Source organism: Rhinoraja longicauda, chromosome 3, assembly GCF_053455715.1.
Source record: "Rhinoraja longicauda isolate Sanriku21f chromosome 3, sRhiLon1.1, whole genome shotgun sequence".
NCBI classification, from domain to species: domain Eukaryota; kingdom Metazoa; phylum Chordata; class Chondrichthyes; order Rajiformes; family Arhynchobatidae; genus Rhinoraja; species Rhinoraja longicauda.
In genome coordinates, this window is record NC_135955.1 from 87461068 (window position 1) to 87483912 (window position 22845).

At 44.6% G+C, this 22845-nt stretch overlaps 1 protein-coding gene across 1 annotated transcript in view; it reads right to left on the minus strand.

Moving 5' to 3' along the window:
• LOC144592474 (uncharacterized) overlaps positions 1 to 22845 on the minus strand; it is a 54469-nt gene that overhangs the window by 5650 nt on the left and 25974 nt on the right. The window contains exons 3-4 of the mRNA XM_078397067.1: positions 22250 to 22441; positions 3295 to 3469 (exon numbers count right to left, since the gene is read on the minus strand). Of these exons, the coding sequence (XP_078253193.1) occupies positions 3295 to 3469; positions 22250 to 22441 (367 nt within the window). The remainder of the gene's footprint in view (positions 1 to 3294; positions 3470 to 22249; positions 22442 to 22845) is intronic.

The following is a 22845-nucleotide window of genomic DNA, read 5'->3' on the forward strand; positions in this document are numbered from 1 at the left end:
CAACTCTACCGATGCGCCACCGTGCCGCCCACCATACAAGCACAAAATTTAACAATTTCCCAATTCAGAGAATAGATATATCATAGACGGGTTTCATAGAAGGGGAATTGAACCAGAGGACATAGGTTTAAAGTGAAGGGGCAAAGATTTAATAGGAATCTGAGGGGTAACCTTTTCACACAAAGTTTGGTGGGTGCATGGAATGAGCTGCCAGAGGAGGTAGTTGAGGCTGGGACTATCGCAACGTTTAAGAAATAATTAAACAGGTACATGGATAGGACAGGTTTGGAGGGATATGGGTCAAATGCAGGCAGGTGGGGCTAGTGTAGCTGGAACATGTTGATCATATGTTGAAAGACTGGAGCAACTAGGCTTGTAAACACTGGAATTTAGAAGGATGAGAGGAGATCTTATCGAAACGTATAAGATTATTAAGGGGTTGGACACGTTAGAGGCAGGAAACATGTTCTCAATGTTGGGGGAGTCCAGAACAAGGGGCCACAGTTTAAGAATAAGGGGTAGGCCATTTAGAACTGAGATGAGGAAAAACTTTTTCAGTCAGAGAGTTGTGAATCTGTGGAATTCTCTGCCTCAGAAGGCAGTGGAGGCCAATTCTCTGAATGCATTCAAGAGAGAGCTAGATAGAGCTCTTAAGGATAGCGGAGTCAGGGGGTATGGGGAGAAGGCAGGAACGGGGCACTGATTGAGAATGATCAGCCATGATCACATTGAATGGCGGTGCTGGCTCGAAGGGCCGAATGGCCTCCTCCTGCACCTATTGTCTATTGTCTATTGGTCGGTGTGGGCAAATTGGGCTGAAAGGCCTGTTTCCACGTTTTATGACTCTATGACTGTGACTATGAGTGCAGCACAGGAACAGGCCATTTGGACCACAATGTCTGTGATGAATATCATGCCAATTTAAACTAATCTCTTCCGCTGCACATAATCCACATCCCTCTAGTCCCTGCACACCCAAAATACCACTATTATATTAATCTCCATAATCACCCCAAGTCGCAGATTTCAGGCACCCACTACTCTCTGTGTAAAAAAACTTGCCTGCACATCTCCTTTGAACTTTCAAAGAAAATATTAACCAGTAGGTTTTATAGGTTATTAGAGTGCATGGTTATTAATATTCCATACATACGTGTTTATTAATTCCAGGTCCATTAATTATTTTTAAATATTTTTAATTTATTGACTATAAACAATTTTGATGTTGAAACAACACTGCAGCCACCAGATACCCTTCAATAATTGAAGCATTGAACAATTGAAGCACTGTTGGTGCGGCACGGTGGCGCAGCGGTCAAGTTGCTTCCTTACAGCGCCAGAGACCCAGGTTCGATCCTGACTACGGGTGCTGCCTGTACGGAGTTTGGACGTTCTCCCTGTGACCATGTGAGTTTTCTCCGGGTGCACCGGTTTCCTCCCACACTCCAAAGACATACAGGTTTGTAGGTTCATTGGCTTCTGTAAAATTATAATTCGTCCCTAGTTTGTAAGTTAGTGCTGGCGTACGGGGTGATCGCTGGTCGGCGTGGACTCGGTGGGCCGAATAGCCTGTTTCTGCACTGTATCTCTGTATCTCTAACGCCTAATGTTCTATAATATCTTATAGAAACATATAAAATTCTTAAGGGGTTGGAGAGGCTAGATGCGGGAAAATTGTTCCCGATGTTGGGGGAGTCCAGAACCAGGGGTCACAGCTTAAGGATAAGGGGGAAGTCTTTTAGGACCGAGATGAGAAAACATTTCTTCACACAGAGAGTGGTGAGTCTGTGGAATTCTCTGCCACAGAAGGTAGTTGAGGCCAGTTCATTGGCTATATTTAAGAGGGAGTTAGATGTGGCCCTTTTTGCTAAAGGGATCAGGGGGTATGGAGAGAAGGCAGGTACAGGCTACTGAGCTGAATGATCAGCCATGATCATATTGAATGGCGGTGCAGGCTCGAAGGGCCGAATGGCCTACTCCTGCACCTATTTTCTATGTTTCTAATGTCTAAAGTCTGTATCTCTGCTTCACATTTCTTTCTTTTGACTATCCTTGCCTTTCTTTTTTCTTGCTCCTATCTTTCCATTTTATGTACCTCACCTTTTTCCTTTCCTTTTAAGCCTGAGAAATTGCTCCCATGAAAGCAGCTCCTTGCTTTAATCAGTGCTGGAGGGATGTTGTATGTTGATAGAACCGAATAATCACCATCACACAATGGCCTCAGAGGCGAGGATGGCAGGAAGATATTTTCCGTGGAAGGAAATTGGCCAGAATTAAAAACAAAGATTCAAGGGTACGTTTTACAGGATAACCTTTCAGCTTTTGAAAATATTTACACACAAGGTTTCCTCACAGAATAAAAAATGTGTGGGATAGAGTACATCACAGGGGAGAGAATGTGTATAATGAAAGGAATAAGCTTTTAGATCTGATTGTGATTTCTCATTGCATATTTGCTTCATGCTATTTTGTTTCACGTTGTCACAGAGTGATACAGCATGGAAACAGTCCCTTCAGCCCAACTTGCCCACACTGGCCAACATATCCCAGCTACACAAGTCTCACCTGCCCGCGTTTGGCCCATATCCTTCCAAACCTGTCCTATCCATGTACCTGTCTAACTGTTTCTTAAACATTGGGATAGTCCCTGACTCAACTACCTCCTCTGGCAGCTTGTGCAGGAAAATAACTGCAGATGCTGGTATAAATCGAAGGTATCACAAAATGCTGAAGTAACTCAGCGGGTCAGGCAGCATCTCTGGAGAGAAGGAATGGGTGACGTTTTGGGTCGAGGCCCTTCTTCAGACTAATGTCGGGGGGCCAGGACAAAGAAAGGATATAGGTGGAGACAGGAAGACAGTGGGAGAACTGGGAAGGGCGAGGGGAAGAGAGGGACAAAGGAACTATCTAAAGTTAGAGAAGTCAATGTTCATACCGCTGGGCTGTAAGCTGCCCAAGCGAAATATTAGGTGCTGTTCCTCCAATTTCCGGTGGGCCTCACTATGACACTGGAGGAGGCCCATGACAGAAAGGTCAGACTGGGAGTGGGAGGGGGAGTTGAAGTGCTCAGCCACCGGGAGATCAGGTTGGTTAAAGCGGTCTGAGCGAAGGTGTTGAGCGAAACGATCGCCGAGCCTGCGTTTGGTCCAGCACTTTGTGTCCTTTTGAATACAACTACAATATTATCTACCCGACAATTGTATTGAATTAGATCCCATATTTCTTTTCTCTTAAATTCATTTTCAATGTTCCCGCAAATAAATCTCTGTATAGCGTTCACACATGTGCACTTACTTTGTGAATCGGGCCCTCCATCCATGATGCCATGTTTGACCTTTATGTGGCGGGTAAGGTTTCCCTTCAGAGTGAATTTGCTGGGGCAATAGAGGCATTTAAACGGCTTGCTGTCTGAGTGTAGATGCATGTGGCCCATTAAATTGTGCATCCGATTAAATTCCTTCCCACACAGCTGTCAACGAAAATAAAGACACAAATTTAATGGGATGTATTCATTTCTAAGAAACCACCATTCTGCTGAGATATTAAATATTGCAAGAATATAACCAGGATTATTGTGAGCTCAAAAAAAGTCGTTGCTGTGCCTTACATCCAACCACCAAGTTTTTTTTAATAGGTGACGTGTTACCTACGTATAACAAGTAACTTACTTGTTAAATGTTAGGGTGGCACAGCGGCAGAGTTGCTGCCTTACAGCGCCAAAGACCCGTGTTCGATCCTGACTACAGGTGCTGTCTGTATGGAGATTGTACGTTCTCCCCGTGACCTGCATGGGTTTTCTCCAAGATCTTCGGTTTCTTCCCACATCCAAACACATACAGTTCTGGCTTGGTATAATTTTAATTGTGCCTAGTGTGTGTAGGATTGTGTTAATGTGTGGGGATCGCTGTTCAATAGACAATAGACAATAGAAAATAGGTGCAGGAGGAGGCCATTCGGCCCTTCGAGCCAGCACCGCCATTCAATGTGATCATGGCTGATCATTCTCAATCAGTACACCATTCCTGCCTTCACCCCATACCCCCTGACTCCGCTATCCTTAAGACTCTATCTAGCTCTCTCTTGAATGCATTCAGAGAATTGGCCTCCACTGCCTTCTGAGGCAGAGAATTCCACAGATTCACAACTCTCTGACTAAAAAAGTTTTTCCTCATCTCAGTTCAAAATGGCCTACCCCTTATTCTTAACCTGTGGCCCCTTGTTCTGGACTCCCCCAACATTGGGAACATGTTTCCTGCCTCTAACGTGTCCAACCCCTTAATAATCTTATACGTTTCGATAAGATCTCCTCTCATCCTTCTAAATTCCAGTGTATACAAGCCTAGCCGCTCCAGTCTTTCAACATATGACAGTCCCGCCAGTCCGGGAATTAACCTAGTAAACCTACGCTGCACGCCCTCAATAGCAAGAATATCCTTCCTCAAATTTGGAGACTAAATCGCTGTTCAGTGCGGACGCGGTGGGCCGAAGAGCCTGTTTCCGCGCTGTATCTCTAAACTAAACTAAACTAAACTAACTTAAAGTGTTGCTGCTTCTGTGCCTCAGTATTTTGCAGCTTTTCAATGGAACCAGCAAGCTGCCAGAGGAATGTTTGACATCCTGCCCACAGGGCTCTGTCAGAGATATTTTCATTGTCAGATGTTCCGAACTGCACTTCGTCATAGATTCATAGAAACATACAGCATGGAAACAGGCCCTTTGTTCCAACTTGTCCATGCCTACTAAAATGCCCCATCCAAGTTAGTCCCATTTGCACGGATGTGGCTCATATCCCACTAAACCTTTCCTATCCATGTACCTGTCCAAGAGTCTTTTAAATGCTGTTACGGTACCTGACTCAACGACCTCATCTGTAAGATCCTTCCATATACGCACCACTGGTTCTTGATTCCCCCAGTAATAGACTCTGTGTATTCACCGTACCAATTCCCCTCATGATTTTAAACACCACTATAAGATCACCCCTTAGCCTCCTGCGCTCCAAGGAATAAAGTCCTAGCTTGCCCAATCTCTCCCTATAGTTCAGGCCTTCGAGTCCTGGCAACATTCTCATAAATCTTCTCTGCACCCTTTCCAGCTAATGACATCCTTCCTATAGCAGGGTAACCAAAACGGAACACAATACTCCAAATGTGGCCCCACCAACATCTTGTGCAACTTTTAGCAGAATGTTCCAATTTCCATACACAGTACCCTAACTAATGAAGGCCAATGTACCAAAAGCTTTCTTTACCATCCTATCTACCTGTGAGGCCATTTTCGAGGAACTATGCACCTGCACTCCTAGTTCCCTCTGCTCTACAATACTCCCCAGGGCCCTATCATTCACCGTGTAGGTCCTGCCCTGGTTGGACTTCCCAAAATGCCAAAACATCGCACACTTATCAGCGTTGAACTCCATTAGCCATTCCTCAGCCCATGTGCCAAGCTGATTTAGATTCTGCTGTAATTTGTGGTAACCCTCTCTCCACTGTCTACGATACCACTTAATTTAGTGCAGTCCGGAATACAGATGGAATCCATGTACATGTGGAAATTTAATTACATCGCTGGGGCACTAGCTATGCCATGCTTCTAAAAGTATAGAAAATGAAAAGTATTTTGGAACTGTGCGATTGAGAATTGCCTCACATGCCTCAGATGGGAAAGTGATAAAGATTTTACTAAAAATCCACCCAAGTTACATTGCACAATATCCTCGTACGTGTCTGAAAGATGGTGCAGAAACCTAATTTGAGCCAGTGATTTGACTTCTCCGTTTAACTTCACTCTATCAAACGCTAAAGTGCCTGGATAATTCTAGTTGTCATTCTCTTGGAAGCATATCACTGCTCCGTCATCATCACTGGGTCAAAATCCTGGAAATCCTTATTTAAGAGCACTGTGAGAGTGCCTTCAAAGGAATCGAATGGTGCTTTTGCCTTCTGCAAAAGGGTATGGCGCCAAAGCATTGCCTTCCTACCCCCTCCACAGATACTGCCTGACTCGCTGAATTACTTCAGCACTTTGTGTTTTACTCAAGGTTCCAGCACTTGCGGCTCCATGTGTCTCTAGATGTCAAACTGTCTATTTATTTATCCATATCTCTAATGGGTAATCTGTATATTCATGTAGAAACAAAGAACTCCAGAACCAGGGGCCACAGTTAAAGAATAAGGGGTATGTCATTTGGAACGGAGATGAAGAAAAACTTTTTCAGTCAGAGAGTTATAAATCTGTGGAATTCTCTGCCTCAGAAGGCAGTGGAGGCCAATTCTCTGAATGCATTCAAGAGAGAGCTGGATAGAGCTCTTAAGGATAGCGGAGTCAGGGGGTATGGGGAGAAGGCCCATACTGATTGAGAATGATCAGCCATGATCACATTGAATGGTGGTGCTGGCTCAAAGGGCCGAATGGCCTACTCCTGCACCTATTGTCTATTGTCTATTAACTATCTCCTCTGATAGCTTGTTCCATACACCCACCACCCTTTGTGTAAAAACGTTACTCCTCAGATTCCTCTTAAATCCTTTCCCCTTCACTGTAAACCTACAGTATGTCTTCTGGTCCAAATCGTGGGCTCGTTGTTCCTATTCTATTGACATTGGCTGAAACGGCTAACTAATGCAGCTGAATACCGAATGTAGCTCATCTTTCCTCTGACTATGTAAGGTTACAATTTAACTATCCTCACTGAAACATCAGCACAACATCTAAGTTGACACTTCAAGGGAGTGCTGCATTGTTAGAGACATTGCCATTTGGATGTGACGATAGATCGATGCTCCCTTTCGCCATGCTCGATGGTGCCCCAAAGGTGCGATTTTGCGGGTTCACACTGCCAATTGTCCCCCACATGTCCAGAGATCTCACTGAATGAGGAATAAGGATTATGGTGAGTTGCTGCAACAAGTCAGAACCATCTTCAGCAGGTGCAGCAGGCAGTGAAGAAAGCGAATGGTATGTTGGCATTCATACCGAGGGGATTTGAGTATAGGAGCAGGGAGGTTCTGCTGCAGTTGTACAGGGCATTGGCGAGACCACACCTGGAGTAATTGCGTACAGTTTTGGTCTCCTAATTTGAGGAAAGACATTCTTGCCATAGAGGGAGTACAGAGAAGGTTCACCAGATTGATTCCTGGGATGGCAGGACTTTCATATGAAGAAAGACTGGATAGACTAGGCTTGTACTCGCTGGAATTTAGAAGATTGAGGGGGGATCTTATAGAAATATACAAAATTCTTAAGGGGTTGGACAGGCTAGATGCAGGAAGATTGTTCCCGATGTTGGGGAAGTCCAGAACAAGGGGTCACAGTTTAAGGATAAGGGGGAAGTCTTTTAGGACCGAGATGAGAACGTTTTTTTTCGCACAGAGAGTGGTGAATCTGTGGAATTCTCTGCCACAGAAGGTAGTTGAGGCCAGTTCATTGGCTATATTTAAGAGGGAGTTAGATGTGGCCCTTGTGGCTAAAGGGATCAGGGGGTATGGAGAGAAGGCAGGTATGGGATACTGAGTTGGACGATCAGCCATGATCATATTGAATGGCGGTGCAGGCTCGAAGGGCCGAATGGCCTACTCCTGCACCTATTTTCAATGTTTCTATGTTTCTATCTTCAGACCAAGGAGAAAACACAAGTTGGAATGAGATTCAACTCATTGTTTCCAATAACACAGGTGCTGTACATAGAGCAACATGGACAACAAATCAACTGAGATCTTAGGTGAGGGGGGGATCTCTTGTAAATGCTCCCCTATCTGTTTCGGTATTTTGAGCACCATTCTGCTGATTATTCTGTTATGAGAAAAAAAAAAAATGTATTCGGCCCTCCTGTTTGAGGTACAAATAAGATGAAGTAACACTGCTGTATATTTGTTATTTGTTGCGGCAACTTGGCATTTTGTAGATCCCACTCTCAGCCAGAACATCAAGGAAAGGCGCTGAGACAGTGCCCATTACACACAATTGAGGAAATCAGGAGGGAATCGAGGGGATATGCTGGGACATTATGCACTTGGCCATTTCACCGTGGTTGGCGACAGGGAGCCATTGATTGAAGGCAGCCTCGGATATTAATTTTCCATTGCCAACAGTCACGTCTGTTAAAGATATTCTCACAGTCCGTAGATTTTTTTTTAGATTTAGAGATACAGCGCGGAAACAGGTCCTTCGGCCCACCGGGTCCGTGCCGCCCAGCGATCCCTGCACATTAACACTACCCTACACACACTAGGGACAATTTTTCACATTTGCCCAGCCAATTAACCTACATACCTGTACGCCTTTGGAATGTGGGAGGAAACCGAAGATCTCGGAGAAAACCCACGCAGGTCACGGGGAGAACGTACAAACTCCATACAGACGGCGCCCGTAGTCAGGATCGAACCTGACTCTCTGGCGCTGCATTCGCTGTAAGGCAGCAACTCTACTGCTGCGCCACCGTGCCGCCATAAATAAGTCCTCTTAAATAGGAATTTCCAGGATTTGGACCCAGCAGCGATAAAGAGACAATGATATAGTTCCAAATCAGAATTTGAGTTGAGTTTAGTTTAGTTTAGTTTAGTTTAGTTTAGTTTAGTTTAGTTTAGTTTAGTTGAGTTTAGTTTAGTTTAGAGATACAGCGTAGAAACAGGCCCTTCAGTGCACTGTGTCCGTGCCGACCAGCGCTCACCTATATACTAGTTCTATCCACAAAATGCTGGAGTAACTCAGCAGGTCAGGCAGCATCTCGGGAGAGAAGGAATGGGTGACGTTTCGAGTCGAGACCCTTCTTCAGACTGATGTTTATACTACTAGTTCTATCCAATACACTGGGGTCAATTTACAGAAGCCAATTAACCAACAAGCCTGTATGTCTTTGGGATGTGGGAGGAAACCAGATCACCCAGTGGAAACCCACACAGTCACGGAGAAAACATACAAACTCAGTGCAGACAGCATCTGTAGTCGGGATCGAACCCGGGTCTCTGGCGCTGTAAGGCAGCGGCTCTACCACTGCGCCACCGTGCCACCCTAGAGAATGATCCTCAACTTGGAGGAGAACCTATGGCAAGTGTTCCTGCTTGCCTTCTACCTCGTACTCTTCTCTATGGTAAATGATGTGGGGCTGTAACAAGCTACGCAAGTACATGTAGTGTATTTTGTAAACTGTACACCTTGCGGCCAGGGTAGCCAACAGTGGAGGGAACAAATATTTAGGATAGAATGTCAATTATGGAAGGTTTAATTTAGTTTAGTTTAGTTTAGAGATAGAGCATGGAAACAGGTCATTCGGCACAGAGAGTCCACACTGACCATCGATCACTGGTTTACACTAGTTCTATGTTATTGCACTTTCTCATCCACTCCCTGTACACTAGGGATAATGTACAGAGGCCAATTTACCTACAGACACGCACGTGTTTGGGATGTGGGAGGAAAGCGTGCACGCGGAGGAACGCACATGCTCACAGAGAGTACGTACAAACTCCACACAGTGATATTACCCAAGGTCAGTTTTGGCCCATATGGTGTTGAGCTTATTGAGACTTGTTGGACTTGTTCATCGAGGCAAGTGGACATGATTCCATCTCACACACCTGAATCCCACTTTGCAGATAATCTTGAATGTTTGGTGAATCAAGAGGTGAATCACACAATGCAGGACACCCAACCTCTCTCTATAATACAGAGCGAGGGAAAATGCATGTGTCTTACTCAGGAATAGCATTGTTTGGATGACCATAACCTTGGACATCAACAAACCTCGGAGTGTGTTTTTAAATTCCTTCTGAAATTGTGCAAATGACTCAATAAATATAATTACCAATGATTCAAGAAACAGTTCCACAACTTTTAGGGCGGCACGGTGGCGCAGCAGTAGAGTTGCTGCCTTACAATGCTTACATCGCCAGAGACCCGGGTTCGATCCCGACTAGAGGTGCTGTCTGTACGGAGTTTGTACGTTCTCCCCGTGACCTGCGTCGATTTTCTCTGAGATTGTTGGTTTCCTCCCACACTCCAAAGACGTACAGGTTTGTAAGTTAATTGGCTTGGTATAAATGTAAATTGTCCCGAGTATGTGTAGGATAGTGTTAATGTGCGGGGATCGCTGGTCGGCGCGGACTTGGTGGGCTGAAGTGCCTGTTTCCGCGCTGTATCTCTAAACTAAACTAAACATCCAGTCACTTGTAGTGTTTCAATTTGTTTGTCTTTACAAATTCTTAGTAACAGGTAGCCACCACACCACTAAATGTAGCCCTGAATCTCAATTTCAAAATCTCTGGGTACATGGGGCTATAAAACAATGTTGCTGTCCACATTTTGAATTCTTCTGGAGAGGTTTCTGAGTTCTCAGAGAGAGGGAACAAGTCTGTAATCTGTCCAAAAGGACCGTGAGAAAACAGGAAGTTTTAAGGAGTACAAGAGAAAGCGAGATGAAATCTATTTGCAGAAAGTTCCCCGGGGACATGAAACTATTGTTAAGCAGGCAGTCAATGCAGCGATATCCTTCCTTCTGCTGAAGAGGAGCCTCTTGCCAAAAGGCATCTATCTGGTCACTGTTTTAACCCTTCATTAACCAAGATTAGCCACAAATCTTAACCTCTGACGATGAGATAGATTTTCACATCATATCACAAGTTCACAAGTTCACAAGTTATAGCAGTAGAATTAGGCCATTTGGCCCATCGAGTCTACTCCACCATTCAATCGTGGCTGACCTCTGCCTCCTAATTCCATTTTCCCGCCTTCTCCCCATAACCCTTGACATCCATTCTGATCAAGAATTTGTCTATCTCTGCCTTCAAAATATCCATTGACTTGGCCTCCACAGCCTTCTGTGGCAATGAGTTCCACAGATTAACTACCCTCTGACTAAGCAGTTCCTTTGTATGTGCCTGTAGTGGCCTGGCGGAGGCCAGAGAAAAGGCAAGACGCCAGGCAGTTTTTAGTAAGATTCTTTATTTATTAGGCCGCGCTTCAGCCCACAGCGTAGTTCCCCTAGGGTATAAGCCACGCCTCCCCCTGGTCAGGCTTTTAACCCCTTACGCCTGTCCGTCACGTAACGAGGGGGCTGACCCAAGGAGTGGCCTGATCCGCCACAGGACCCCCCCCAAGAACCGGAGGTACAAAACGGACAGGAGGGCGCACGAGGCGACCAGCCCGGGTGCGCACCATGACCGGCGCAGGGACCGGCGACTGACCGACAGGTGGAGGGGTCGTAGCAGACACTGGAGGGGGTAGCTTGGACGGGGGGCGACCGCGCGGGCGGGGCTGCGCAACCGGCACCGGCCGATCAATGTCCACGTGTGCCGGCTTCAGCCGTGCGACCGAAACAGTCTCTCTGCGACCCCCCATGTTCAGAACGAATGTGGCCGAGCCGTGTTGCAGGACCCGGAAGGGGCCCTCGTACGGCCGCTGGAGAAGTGATCGGTGTGCGTCCCTGCGCAGGAACACAAACTGGCAGTCCTCCAGAGCGGCAGGGACGTGTGGCTGTAAGGTCCCATGACGTGACGTGGGCACAGGTGGTTGCCCATAAGGGCGAGCATGTCCTCCAGAAGGGCCGACGGCCGTCGGTCCCCGAGCCCCCCCTGGCTCATAACTCGAGTTGCCCTCTCGGCGTCGCTGAGGCCGAACCTCCTGATAAGGAGTTCTTTAAGGCCCTTATATTTGTCATCCGCGGGGGGGTCATTAAGGTAAGGCTTTACTCGCCTTGCTGTCGCCTGGTCCAGGGCGCCGACGACATAAAAGTACTTCGTCAAGTCGACGGTTACCCCTCGCACAGCAAACTGTGCCTCTGCCTGCTGAAACCAGACCTCAGGCTCTTCGGTCCACAGGGTCGGGAGTTTGAGGGAGACGGCATCGAGGTCGGCAGGACCGGGTTGCACATCAACGTTCGACATCACTACGTGTGATGTCCGTCGAGGTCACCAATGTAGTGGCCTGGCGGAGGCCAGAGAAAAGGCAAGACGCCAGGCAGTTTTTAGTAAGATTCTTTATTTATTAGGCTGCGCTTCAGCCCACAGCGTAGTTCCTCTAGGGTATAAGCCACGCCTCCCCCTGGTCAGGCTTTTAACCCCTTACGCCTGTCCGTCACGTAACGAGGGGGCTGACCCAAGGAGTGGCCTGATCCGCCACATGCCAAACAATATCCTAAGTGATCATAGTGTGTCTATTAGAGTTTTGCAGATTTTATTAACCTCTTACCATTTAGATTTTATAAAGTACACATTGATCACTAATTTTGTATAGCTTTTCCAATGTTCAATAATCTGGCAGCAATGAAAGATACACAAATTATGCATTAATTAACCCAATTAGTTTTTGGTCAGTAATTCCCAACATGATTCTGAAGATTTTTGAAAAAATATGTAATTTCTTTTAATTACAGTGCAAGTCACAGATAATCATAGCCTACATGCCAAGACATTTTGAGATGGATTTATTGTTCTGTAAGCAGTTTTTGGCACTGTTCTCTGCTCTTGCTCTCAACAGATGATTTTGGGGAAACATGAGGTCATATCGTGGGCTACATTTACATAGTTTCGTAAATTTTGTCAGTTCAGTTTTAGAATGAATTAAGTGATCTGACCTGAATATGAAGTAGTATGGACTGGCCACCTCTGACGTTGAAGAACGGAGATACAATGGGCATTGACAAGGTGACTCTTTCCACCTGAACTCCCACCTTGGCCTGTCCCTGCCTTACTAAATAACTTTACTAAATAACCTTTTGTGACAGACAATGATTTTTGTTTTGCCAATGATCTGAACACCTTCTTTACCAGATTTGAATCACTAGATAATTCTGTTAAGTGCACCGAAATACTTAATACTGTTACACCTGCTGTTACGCCTCTGATAGAATTGTCACGACTGTCGAAGACGTTAGGAAAACATTTCAGTGTACAAATATCAAGAACGCCGCTGGGCTGGATGAGTGCAGCGCTTTTCTTTTGAAGAACTTTGCAACTGAGCTGGCTCCAGTGTGGCAACCAATCTTTCAGGCTTCCATAGATACACATACTGTCCTCTGTTATGGAAAACTTTGCATATAAAACCATTACCCGAAATCCCATGTCCAAAAGAACATAAGGATTTTAGACCGATAGCCCTTACCTCAGTGATTATGAAATCTCTAGAAAGAATTCTGCTCCAATATCTTGTCAGTACGACAAAAGACAAACTTGACTCTTACCAATTTGCGTATAAGCAGGGTTGTGGTACAGAAGACGTTGTTGCCACTCTGACTCGTACCATTTATAAACATTTAGACAAACCTAACACCTATGCAAGAGCCCTCTTTCTAGATTTTTCATCCGCTTTCAACACCATACAAGCAGACTTTTTGGTGTCAAAAATGGTCCAGCAGGAATTGAATCCTCACTAATGGAGTCCAGCTCGTAAAGGTGAACAAAACACTTTCATCTGCCATCATGACCAATGTTGGTGCTCCACAGGGCTGTGTGAGTTCAGCTATGCTTTTTATTTTTTACACTGACGACTGTCATACAGATAAACCAAATCAATAATAATAATAATAATAATAATAAGCCTTTATTGTCATTGTATTTAGAGATACAACAAAATTAGGAGAGCTACTCCTGATCAGTGCAACCAAAACAAGTTAAAGCAAGTTAAAAACACATCCAATACGTCATTTAAATGCTTAAAGTAGTAAATGAATATATATTTATCACACCTAGGTAAGATATTGCACTTGGGAGAATACATTTTAAAGTATTCTGATGATAGAGTTTTAATATCTCTGTTGAGTAAATCAGACAACCCTGAGCAGCACCAGCATGGGGTGAACGAAGTGGTCGAGTGGAGTGATAATGATGCTCTTGAGATCAATACAAAGAAAACGGAAGAAATTGTATTTGGTTCATCATCTGACTCTCATGTAGTTCGTATTGTTATCCATAATGAAAATATCAAGCAGGTGTGTTCTTTTAAATACTTGGGTGTGATGATATATATGTAATATAAGAAAATAACTGCACATGCTGGTACAAATCGAAGGAATTTATTCACAAAATGCTGGAGTAACTCAGCAGGTCAGGCAGCATCTCGGGAGAGAAGGAATGGGTGACGTTTCGGGTCGAGACCCTTCTTCAGACTGATGTCAGGGGGGCGGGACAAAGGAAGGATATAGGTGGAGACAGGAAGATAGAGGGAGAACTGGGAAGGGGGGGGGGAAGAGAGGGACAGAGGAACTATCTAAAGTTGGAGAAGTCAATGTTCATACCACTGGGCTGCAAGCTGCCCAGGCGAAATACGAGGTGCTGTTCCTCCAATTTCCGGTGGGCCTCACTATGGCACTGGATGAGGCCCATGACAGAAAGGTCAGACTGGGAGTGGGAGGGGGAGTTGAAGTGCTCGGCCACTGGGCTATCCTGGAAAGACCACATTGAATTTATTTTCTCCGCCGCCTTAGGTCCTTTGGGGCGAGTAGACAAATTCTTCTTTTGTTCCTTACTTCTGTGATTATGAGTGTTCTTCAGAATTGTAATACTACATGGTACGAGTGTTTGTCCATCGCTTCAAAGTCAAAACTGCTCCACCAAATGAAAATCTGCTCAAAGATCGTCGGTCAACCCCTTGAGAAACTCTATGAATCAGCCTACCACAATAACATGCTAAGGTTGGACAACAACATTGTTTCTGACCCCGACCATGTCCTGAACAGTGGATACGAATTGTTACCATCAAATCGGAGGTACAGGGTACCAAGATTTAATAAGGTTAGACTGAAGCACTCTTTTGTGCACCAGTCAATCCTGAAACTAAACATAGAACTCAATCCCAGATCAAATGTACATTGAAGGGTCTTGAATGTGTCATCATTTGTGATTGTAATAGAAACATAGAAAATAGGTGCAGGAGTAGGCCATTCGGCCCTTCGAGCCTGCACCGCCATTGAATATGATCATGGCTGATCATCCAACTCAGTATCCCGTACCTGCCTTCTCTCCATACCCCTGATCCCTTTAGCCACAAGGGCCACATCTAACTCCCTCTTAAATATAGCAAATGAACTGGCCTCAACTACCTTCTGTGGCAGAGAATTCCACAGATTTACCACTCTCTGTGTGAAAAAAAACGTTCTCATCTCGGTCCTAAAAGACTTCCCCCTTATCCTTAAACTGTGACCCCTTGTTCTGGACTTCCCCAACATCAGGAACAATCTTCCTACATCTAGCCTGTCCAACCCCTGGTGAATGGTGAATATGGTTATGGTGAATATATGTATCCTCGTTCCTTGTTTTACATTCTTTGTCTTTGTTGATGTTGCAAGTGGAGCTGCTGAGATGCAAGAAAAACTTTAGACTTGATCTGACAATAAAGTATTATCGTTATTTAACTAGTATTCTTACTGCTTTCGTACATGATTTGATTTTGGACTTTATTTGTTTACTTCCTGCATACTCAAATGCAATTAAAGATTAAGCTTACAACCCAGCGGTATGAATATTGATTTCTCTAATTTCAAGTAACCCTTGCATTCCCTCTCTCTCTGTTCCTCCCCCACCCTAGTCATCCTGCTAGTTTCACTGTTCGTATCACTGCGTTATCACCTCTTCCACAGCCAACAATGGACCATTGTGGGTTCCACCTTTCCTTGGTCATCGGTGCCAGCTCTGATTTGTTCTGTACCTTTTTATACCTCTAGTTTCCCTCTACCCTGACTCTCATCTGAAGCAGGGTCTCGACCCAAAACGTCACCTGTTCCTTTTCTCCAGAGATGCTGCCTGACCCGCTGAGGTACACCAGCATTTTGTGTCTGTCTAAGCATTAACGAGGTAGAGATTCACAATTAAATCATGTCTGGCTCCAGTTCATAAAACTTTCTGAAGATATGACCTTTTAAAGATTTGTACAAAAGTGAAATAAATATATTATATGCAGCAAATGTTATCCCACTTTTTAAGAAAGGAGGGAAAGAGAAAACGGGTAATTATAGACCAGTTAGTCTGACATCAGTGGTGGGGAAGATGCTGGAGTCAATTATAAAAGACGAAATTGCTGAGCATTTGGATAGCAGTAACGGGATCATTCCGAGTCAGCATGGATTTACGAAGGGGAAATCATGCTTGACAAATCTACTGGAATTTTTTGAGGATGTAACTAGGAAAATTGACAAGGGAGAGTCAGTGGATGTGGTGTACCTCGACTTTCAGAAAGCCTTCGACAAGGTCCCACATAGGAGATTAGTGGGCAAAATTAGGGCACATGGTATTGGGGGTAGGGTACTGACATGGATAGAAAATTGGTTGACAGACAGAAAGCAAAGAGTGGGGATAAATGGGTCCCTTTCGGAATGGCAGGCAGTGACCAGTGGGGTACCGCAAGGTTCGGTGCTGGGACCCCAGCTATTTACGATATACATTAATGACTTAGACGAAGGGATTAAAAGTACCATTAGCAAATTTGCAGATGATACTAAGTTGGGGGGTAGTGTGAATTGTGAGGAAGATGCAATAAGGCTGCAGGGTGACTTGGACAGGTTGTGTGAGTGGGCGGATACATGGCAGATGCAGTTTAATGTAGGTAAGTGTGAGGTTATTCACTTTGGAAGTAAGAATAGAAAGGCAGATTATTATCTGAATGGTGTCAAGTTAGGAGGAGGGGGAGTTCAACGAGATCTGGGTGTCCTAGTGCATCAGTCAATGAAAGGAAGCATGCAGGTTCAGCAGGCAGTGAAGAAAGCCAATGGAATGTTGGCCTTCGTAACAAGAGGAGTTGAGTATAGGAGCAAAGAGGTCCTTCTACAGTTGTACCGGGCCCTGGTGAGACCGCACCTGGAGTACTGTGTGCAGTTTTGGTCTCCAAATTTGAGGAAGGATATTCTTGCTATGGAGGGCGTGCAGCGTAGGTTCACTAGGTTAATTCCCGGAATGGCGGGACTGTCGTATGTTGAAAGGCTGGAGCGATTGGGCTTGTATACACTGGAATTTAGAAGGATGAGGGGGGATCTTATTGAAACATATAAGATAATTAGGGGATTGGACACATTAGAGGCAGATAACATGTTCCCAATGTTGGGGGAGTCCAGAACAAGGGGCCACAGTTTGAGAATAAGGGGTAGGCCATTTAGAACGGAGATGAGGAAGAACTTTTTCAGTCAGAGGGTGGTGAAGGTGTGGAATTCTCTGCCTCAGAAGGCAGTGGAGGCCAGTTCGTTGGATGCTTTCAAGAGAGAGCTGGATAGAGCTCTTAAGGATAGCGGAGTGAGGGGGTATGGGGAGAAGGCAGGAACGGGGTACTGATTGAGAGTGATCAGCCATGATCGCATTGAATGGCGGTGCTGGCTCGAAGGGCTGAATGGCCTACTCCTGCACCTATTGTCTATTGTCTATTGTCTAAATTACAATCTTCCCAGCTCATAGCAGGAGCAGAGATTGCAGCAGGCGGCCACCGTGACGGGCGTCACGGTGGCACAGCGGTAGAGTTGCTGCCTTACAGCTTTTGCAGCACCGGAGACCCGGATTCGATCCCGACTACAGGTGCTGTCTGTACGGAATTTGTACGTTCTCCCCATAACCTGCATGGGTTTTCTTCGAGATCTTTGGTTTCGTCCCACACTCTAAAGACGTACAGGCTTGTAGGTTAACTGGTTTTGTGAATGTGTAAATTATCCCTAGTATGTGTAGGATAGTGGATAGTGTTAATGTGCGGGGATCGCTGGTCGGTGCGGACTCGGTGGGTTGAAGGGCCTGCTTCCACGCTGTGTATCTAAACTAAGCAGGAGCAGAGATGGCAGAGCTTTGGCAAATGTAAGTGCCCTCGATCGAACTAATTACATTGCAAAAATTTCTAAACACCTGTTTTCACATCTTCATTCTGGGGCATTGTGTGTAGATTGATGATTAAAAAAATGAATTTAATCCATTTTAAAATAAGGCTGTAACGTAACAAAATGTGGAAAAAGTGAAGGGGTCTGAATACTTTCTGAATGGACTGTAATATTATAAGTTAATTAAATAAATCAATAATTTATAATTATATTATTTACCATCCTGTATAATTTTAATATTGTTTTCTTAAAGTTTACATAGAGCTTATAACAGTACAAGAAGCACAAACACATGTATTATGCCTGCTATTTCACTTCTTGTGAATAAAATTCTATCCAACTGCTAGAAATCAACTTCACTGTACTGCACGGTGGCATGATGGTAGTGAACTAGGCTAATGACCTGTAACCCAGAGAAGACAGGTTCAAATCTCACTCGGTACTAAACAAAGGGGGGAGCGGGTGGTGTTTGCATTGAATGAAGATTATAGTGCGGCACAGTGGTGCAGCCGATAGAGCTATCTTATCTCAGCACTTGAGACTTGGATTTGATCCTGTCCTCAGGTGCTGCCTGTGTGGAGTTTGCGTATTCTTCCTGTGATCACATGCGTTTCCTCAGGATGCTCTGATATCCTCCCCATCCTAAAGACGTGCAGGTTTGCAGGTTAATTGGTCTCTGTAGGAAATTGCCCCTGGACTGTAGGGAGTGGATGCCAAAGTGGGATAACATAGAACTAGTGGCAAAGGGTGATCATTGATCGGTGGGCCGACGGGCCTGCTTCCATATTGTATCTCTAAACTAGATCAAGTTATTTATAAATCCTCAAGCCACCTTCATAAATTCATGGCACAGAGGGCGTGCAGCGTAGGTTCACTAGGTTAATTCCCGGAATGGCGGGACTGTCGTATGTTGAAAGGCTGGAGCAATTAGGCTTGTATACACTGGAATTTAGAAGGATGAGGGGGGATCTTATTGAAACATATAAGATAATTAGGGGATTGGACACATTAGAGGCAGGAAACATGTTCCCAATGTTGGGGGAGTCCAGAACAAGGGGCCACAGTTTAAGAATAAGGGGTAGGCCATTTAGAACGGAGATGAGGAAGAACTTTTTCAGTCAGAGAGTGGTGAAGGTGTGGAATTCTCTGCCTCAGAGGGCTGTGGAGGCCAGTTCGTTGGATGCTTTCAAGAGAGAGCTGGATAGAGCTCTTAAGGATAGCGGAGTGAGGGGGTATGGGGAGAAGGCAGGAACGGGGTACTGATTGAGAGTGATCAGCCATGATCGCATTGAATGGCAGTGCTGGCTCGAAGGGCTGAATGGCCTACTCCTGCACCTATTGTCTATTGATAGATTCTTGATTAGTACGGGTGTCGGGGGTTATATGGAGAAGGCAGGAAACCCGCACATCTTTAGGATGGGAAGGATATCAGAGCACCCTGAGGAAGCCCATGTGGTCACAGGGAGAACATGCAAACTCCACACAGACAGCACCTGAGGACAGGATCAAATCCAATGGGGTTGAGAAGGAAAGAGAGATCAACTATAATTGAATGGCGGGGTAGACTTCATGGGCCAAATGGCCTAATTCTGCTCCTTTCACTTATGAACCACCTGGATCCAGCAGCTGTGTTGCTCCAGAGCCTACATGGGCTGGTTTGATCTCCCCTCTCATCCTGTCATTTTTCCTTCCATAACAACTGCTTGCCAACTGAATACCAGAGACCAGCAATGGACAACTCAACCACTTGGGTCCCTCTCCACTCTCCAAGTGGGAAGCAGCAGCCCCAGGATTAAAATGCCACTCTTCCAATCTCTACAAGAATGGATGAGTATTTAAGTCACCTCACCACCTTGCTTTGTCCATCTTCCCAAAACTGATATCTGCCCTTTGCTCAGCATAATTAATTTAAATGTAACATTGACCCTTAGTGTCCCTTTTCATCACTCTCATATTCCCTGAGTTGCAAACCTTCTATCCACTTGACACCTTCCTGCAATAAAGGACTGAAATCAGTAGCTCTGTGCACTGAAGAATCAAACCTAGAGCATACTATTCCCTAATACAGATGGTTCTGCTACAACAAGCATTTCCACGACATGGATTAGATATAACACAAGTGATTAATTCGGGAACACCATTTGCTTTATGTGGGCTGAATTGGCAATTTCAATCAGAAACTAGAGAAACTCACTTTCAAAATTGACAAGAAGAAATAAGCTCTGGATACAAAAAACTGCAGATGCTGGTTTACAAAATAAGGCACAAAGTGCTGGAATAACTCAGTGGGTCAGGCAATATCTGAGGGGATCATGGATAGACAATAGACAATAGACAATAGGTGCAGGAGGAGGCCTTTCGGCCCTTCGAGCCAGCACCATCATTCAATGTGATCATGGCTGATCATTCTCAATCAGTACCCCGTTCCTGCCTTCTCCCCATACCCCCTGACTCCGCTATCCTTCAGAGCTCTATCTAGCTCTCTCTTGAATGCATTCAGAGAATTGGCCTCCACTGCCTTCTGAGGCATTGAATTCCACAGATTCACAAACTCTAATTGAAAAGGTTTTTCCTCATCTCAGTTCTAAATGGCCTACCACTTATTCTTAAACTGTGCCCCCTTGTTCTGGACTCCCCCAACATTGGGAACATGTTTCCTGCCTCTAACGTGTCCAACCCCTTAATAATCTTATACGTTTTGATAAGATCCCCTCTCATCCTTCTAAATTCCAGTGTATACAAGCCTAGTCGCTCCAGTCTTTCAACATATAACAGTCCCGCCATTCCGGGAATTAACCTAGTAAACCTATGCTGCACGCCCTCAATAGCAAGAATATCCTTCCTCAAATTTGGAGACCAAAACTGCACACAGTACTCCAGGTGTGGTCTCACTAGGGCCCTGTACAACTGCAGAAGGACCTCTTTGCTCCTATACTCAACTCCCCTTGTTATGAAGGCCAACGTTTCATTGGCTTTCTTCACTGCCTGCTGTACCTGCATGCTTCCTTTCAGTGACTGATGCACTAGGACACCCAGATCTCGTTGTACGTCCCCTTTTCCTAACTTGACATTTTGGATAGGTGACGTTTTGAGTCAGGACCCTTCCAGAAAAAAGCTGTCTTGGATTTAAACAGTACAGGGGGGGAAACAGTTTCCATGTAACTTCCCCGCAGTAGTTAGACAACAAGGCCTCTTAAGAACACAGCTGCTGCTTTCAACCAGCGGGTTGAAATTGACGATCAATTGCTTCTGTTGATACTTCTGTGCAACAATGCTCTATAAACAATGTAACATGCAAACTTTGGTAGTGGTGGCTTGCGGTAATATAATACAACTTATTGCTGTTGAAAAGATCTTTCAATTTGAAAAACCTGCAGGAAAAGAACTTTGTTATTGTGAGTTTGAGACTCTTTTGCCCCTGACCTCCTTTCTCCTATTTGACTTTATAACGCAATTCTGTATAACACGGTTTCTTAAGAATGCAATTATCACGTTAGAGTCAACATGGACTCAGTGGATACATGGCCTCTTGCTATGTCTTCATAATGGTATGATTCCATGAAAAGAAGTTGCACTTTTGTTTATCTCAATTTTTTCCCTATTTTTCGACTACAACACACATTTACTGCTTCATTTTAAGCTCCTACTTATCAATAAATAAATGACATTTTGTTAACTATATAAATAGTAACCTATATATTAGAATACCAATATTCGTCACCCTTTAGCCTGTGATATTATAATATCCAAATCTAGGTCTTTTTTTGTGCTGTTGGACTTTAGGCAAATTTTGGAAAATAAATTGCTGGCTATCCAAACTAATGATGAGGCTTATGTGTAACTTTACTTTAGAGGTGCAGTGTGGAAACAGGCCCTTCGGCCTATCGAGTCCGCGCTGACCAGAGTTCACCCAGTACACTAGCACTATCCTACACACACTAGGGACAATTTACAATTTCACCAAAGCCAATTAACCTACAAACCTGTACGTCTTTGGAGTGTGGGAGGAAACCGTACATCTGGAGAAACTCCACGCGGTCACAGGAAGAACGTACAAACTCCTTACAGACAGCACCCGTAGTCAGGATAGAACCCGGGTCTCTGGTGCTGTAAGACAGCAACTCTACCACTGCACCACCCTGCTGCCCTGTTGAATGCTAATCAGTTTATTAGTTTCACTTTGCCTCAACTGGATAGTTACAACCAAAGCATCATGAAGCGGAAACAATTTATTTGCTAAGCTGCACAATTAATCAATACAAACAGGAAATGCCGGAAATGCTCAAGTGGTCAGGCAGCATCTGTGGAAGGAAAAACAGAGCTAACAGAGGGGCTCAGCCCTGAAACATTAACGCTGTTTTCCTTTCCACACAAGTTGCCCGGCATGCTCGGTGCTGCCAGCATTTTCTGTTTTTATTTCAGACTTTCGGCATCTGCACTTTAAATAAAAAATATGCATGCATCTTTACAAACCTTGCATTTAAAAGGTTTGATGTCAGAGTGGACTATCATATGTGCCTTCAAAGTTTGTTTCTGCACAAAGCTCTTGAAGCAAAGATGACACTGATAGGCTCGGATGTTGGTGTGAATAAGGACATGCCTCTTCATGTTTGCCAGCAAAGTAAACTCACGTCCACAGATCCCACATTTATGTTCCTTCACGCCCTGAAACAAGAAACAAAAAGAGGAAACATTTTACTGTAGGAATTCCCCTGTCACATCTCATTTTGTGCTTTTAATTATGTCGACAGGGTGTAAATTTCCAATTTCTTTCGCTCTCAGCTTGAAATCTTAGCCACAAAGAAATGAGAACTAGATGTAACAAATGCTTCTGTTTTCTCTTCTTTTTTTGATTTCTCTTTTCAAAATGCACTGACTTGTACTGTTCCTAAGGCTGTTCCCAGGGCACCTACCGCATTTCGTCCAAATGGTTGCCTAGACAAGAAGCCCAAATATTCTGTGGAAGTCGAGAGAGGTTGAACAATATAAAATGGGAAGTGGAGAGAGGTTGAACAATATAAAATGGAATTCAGATCTGTCTGGATTAACATATAGTAGGTGGGGAAGTT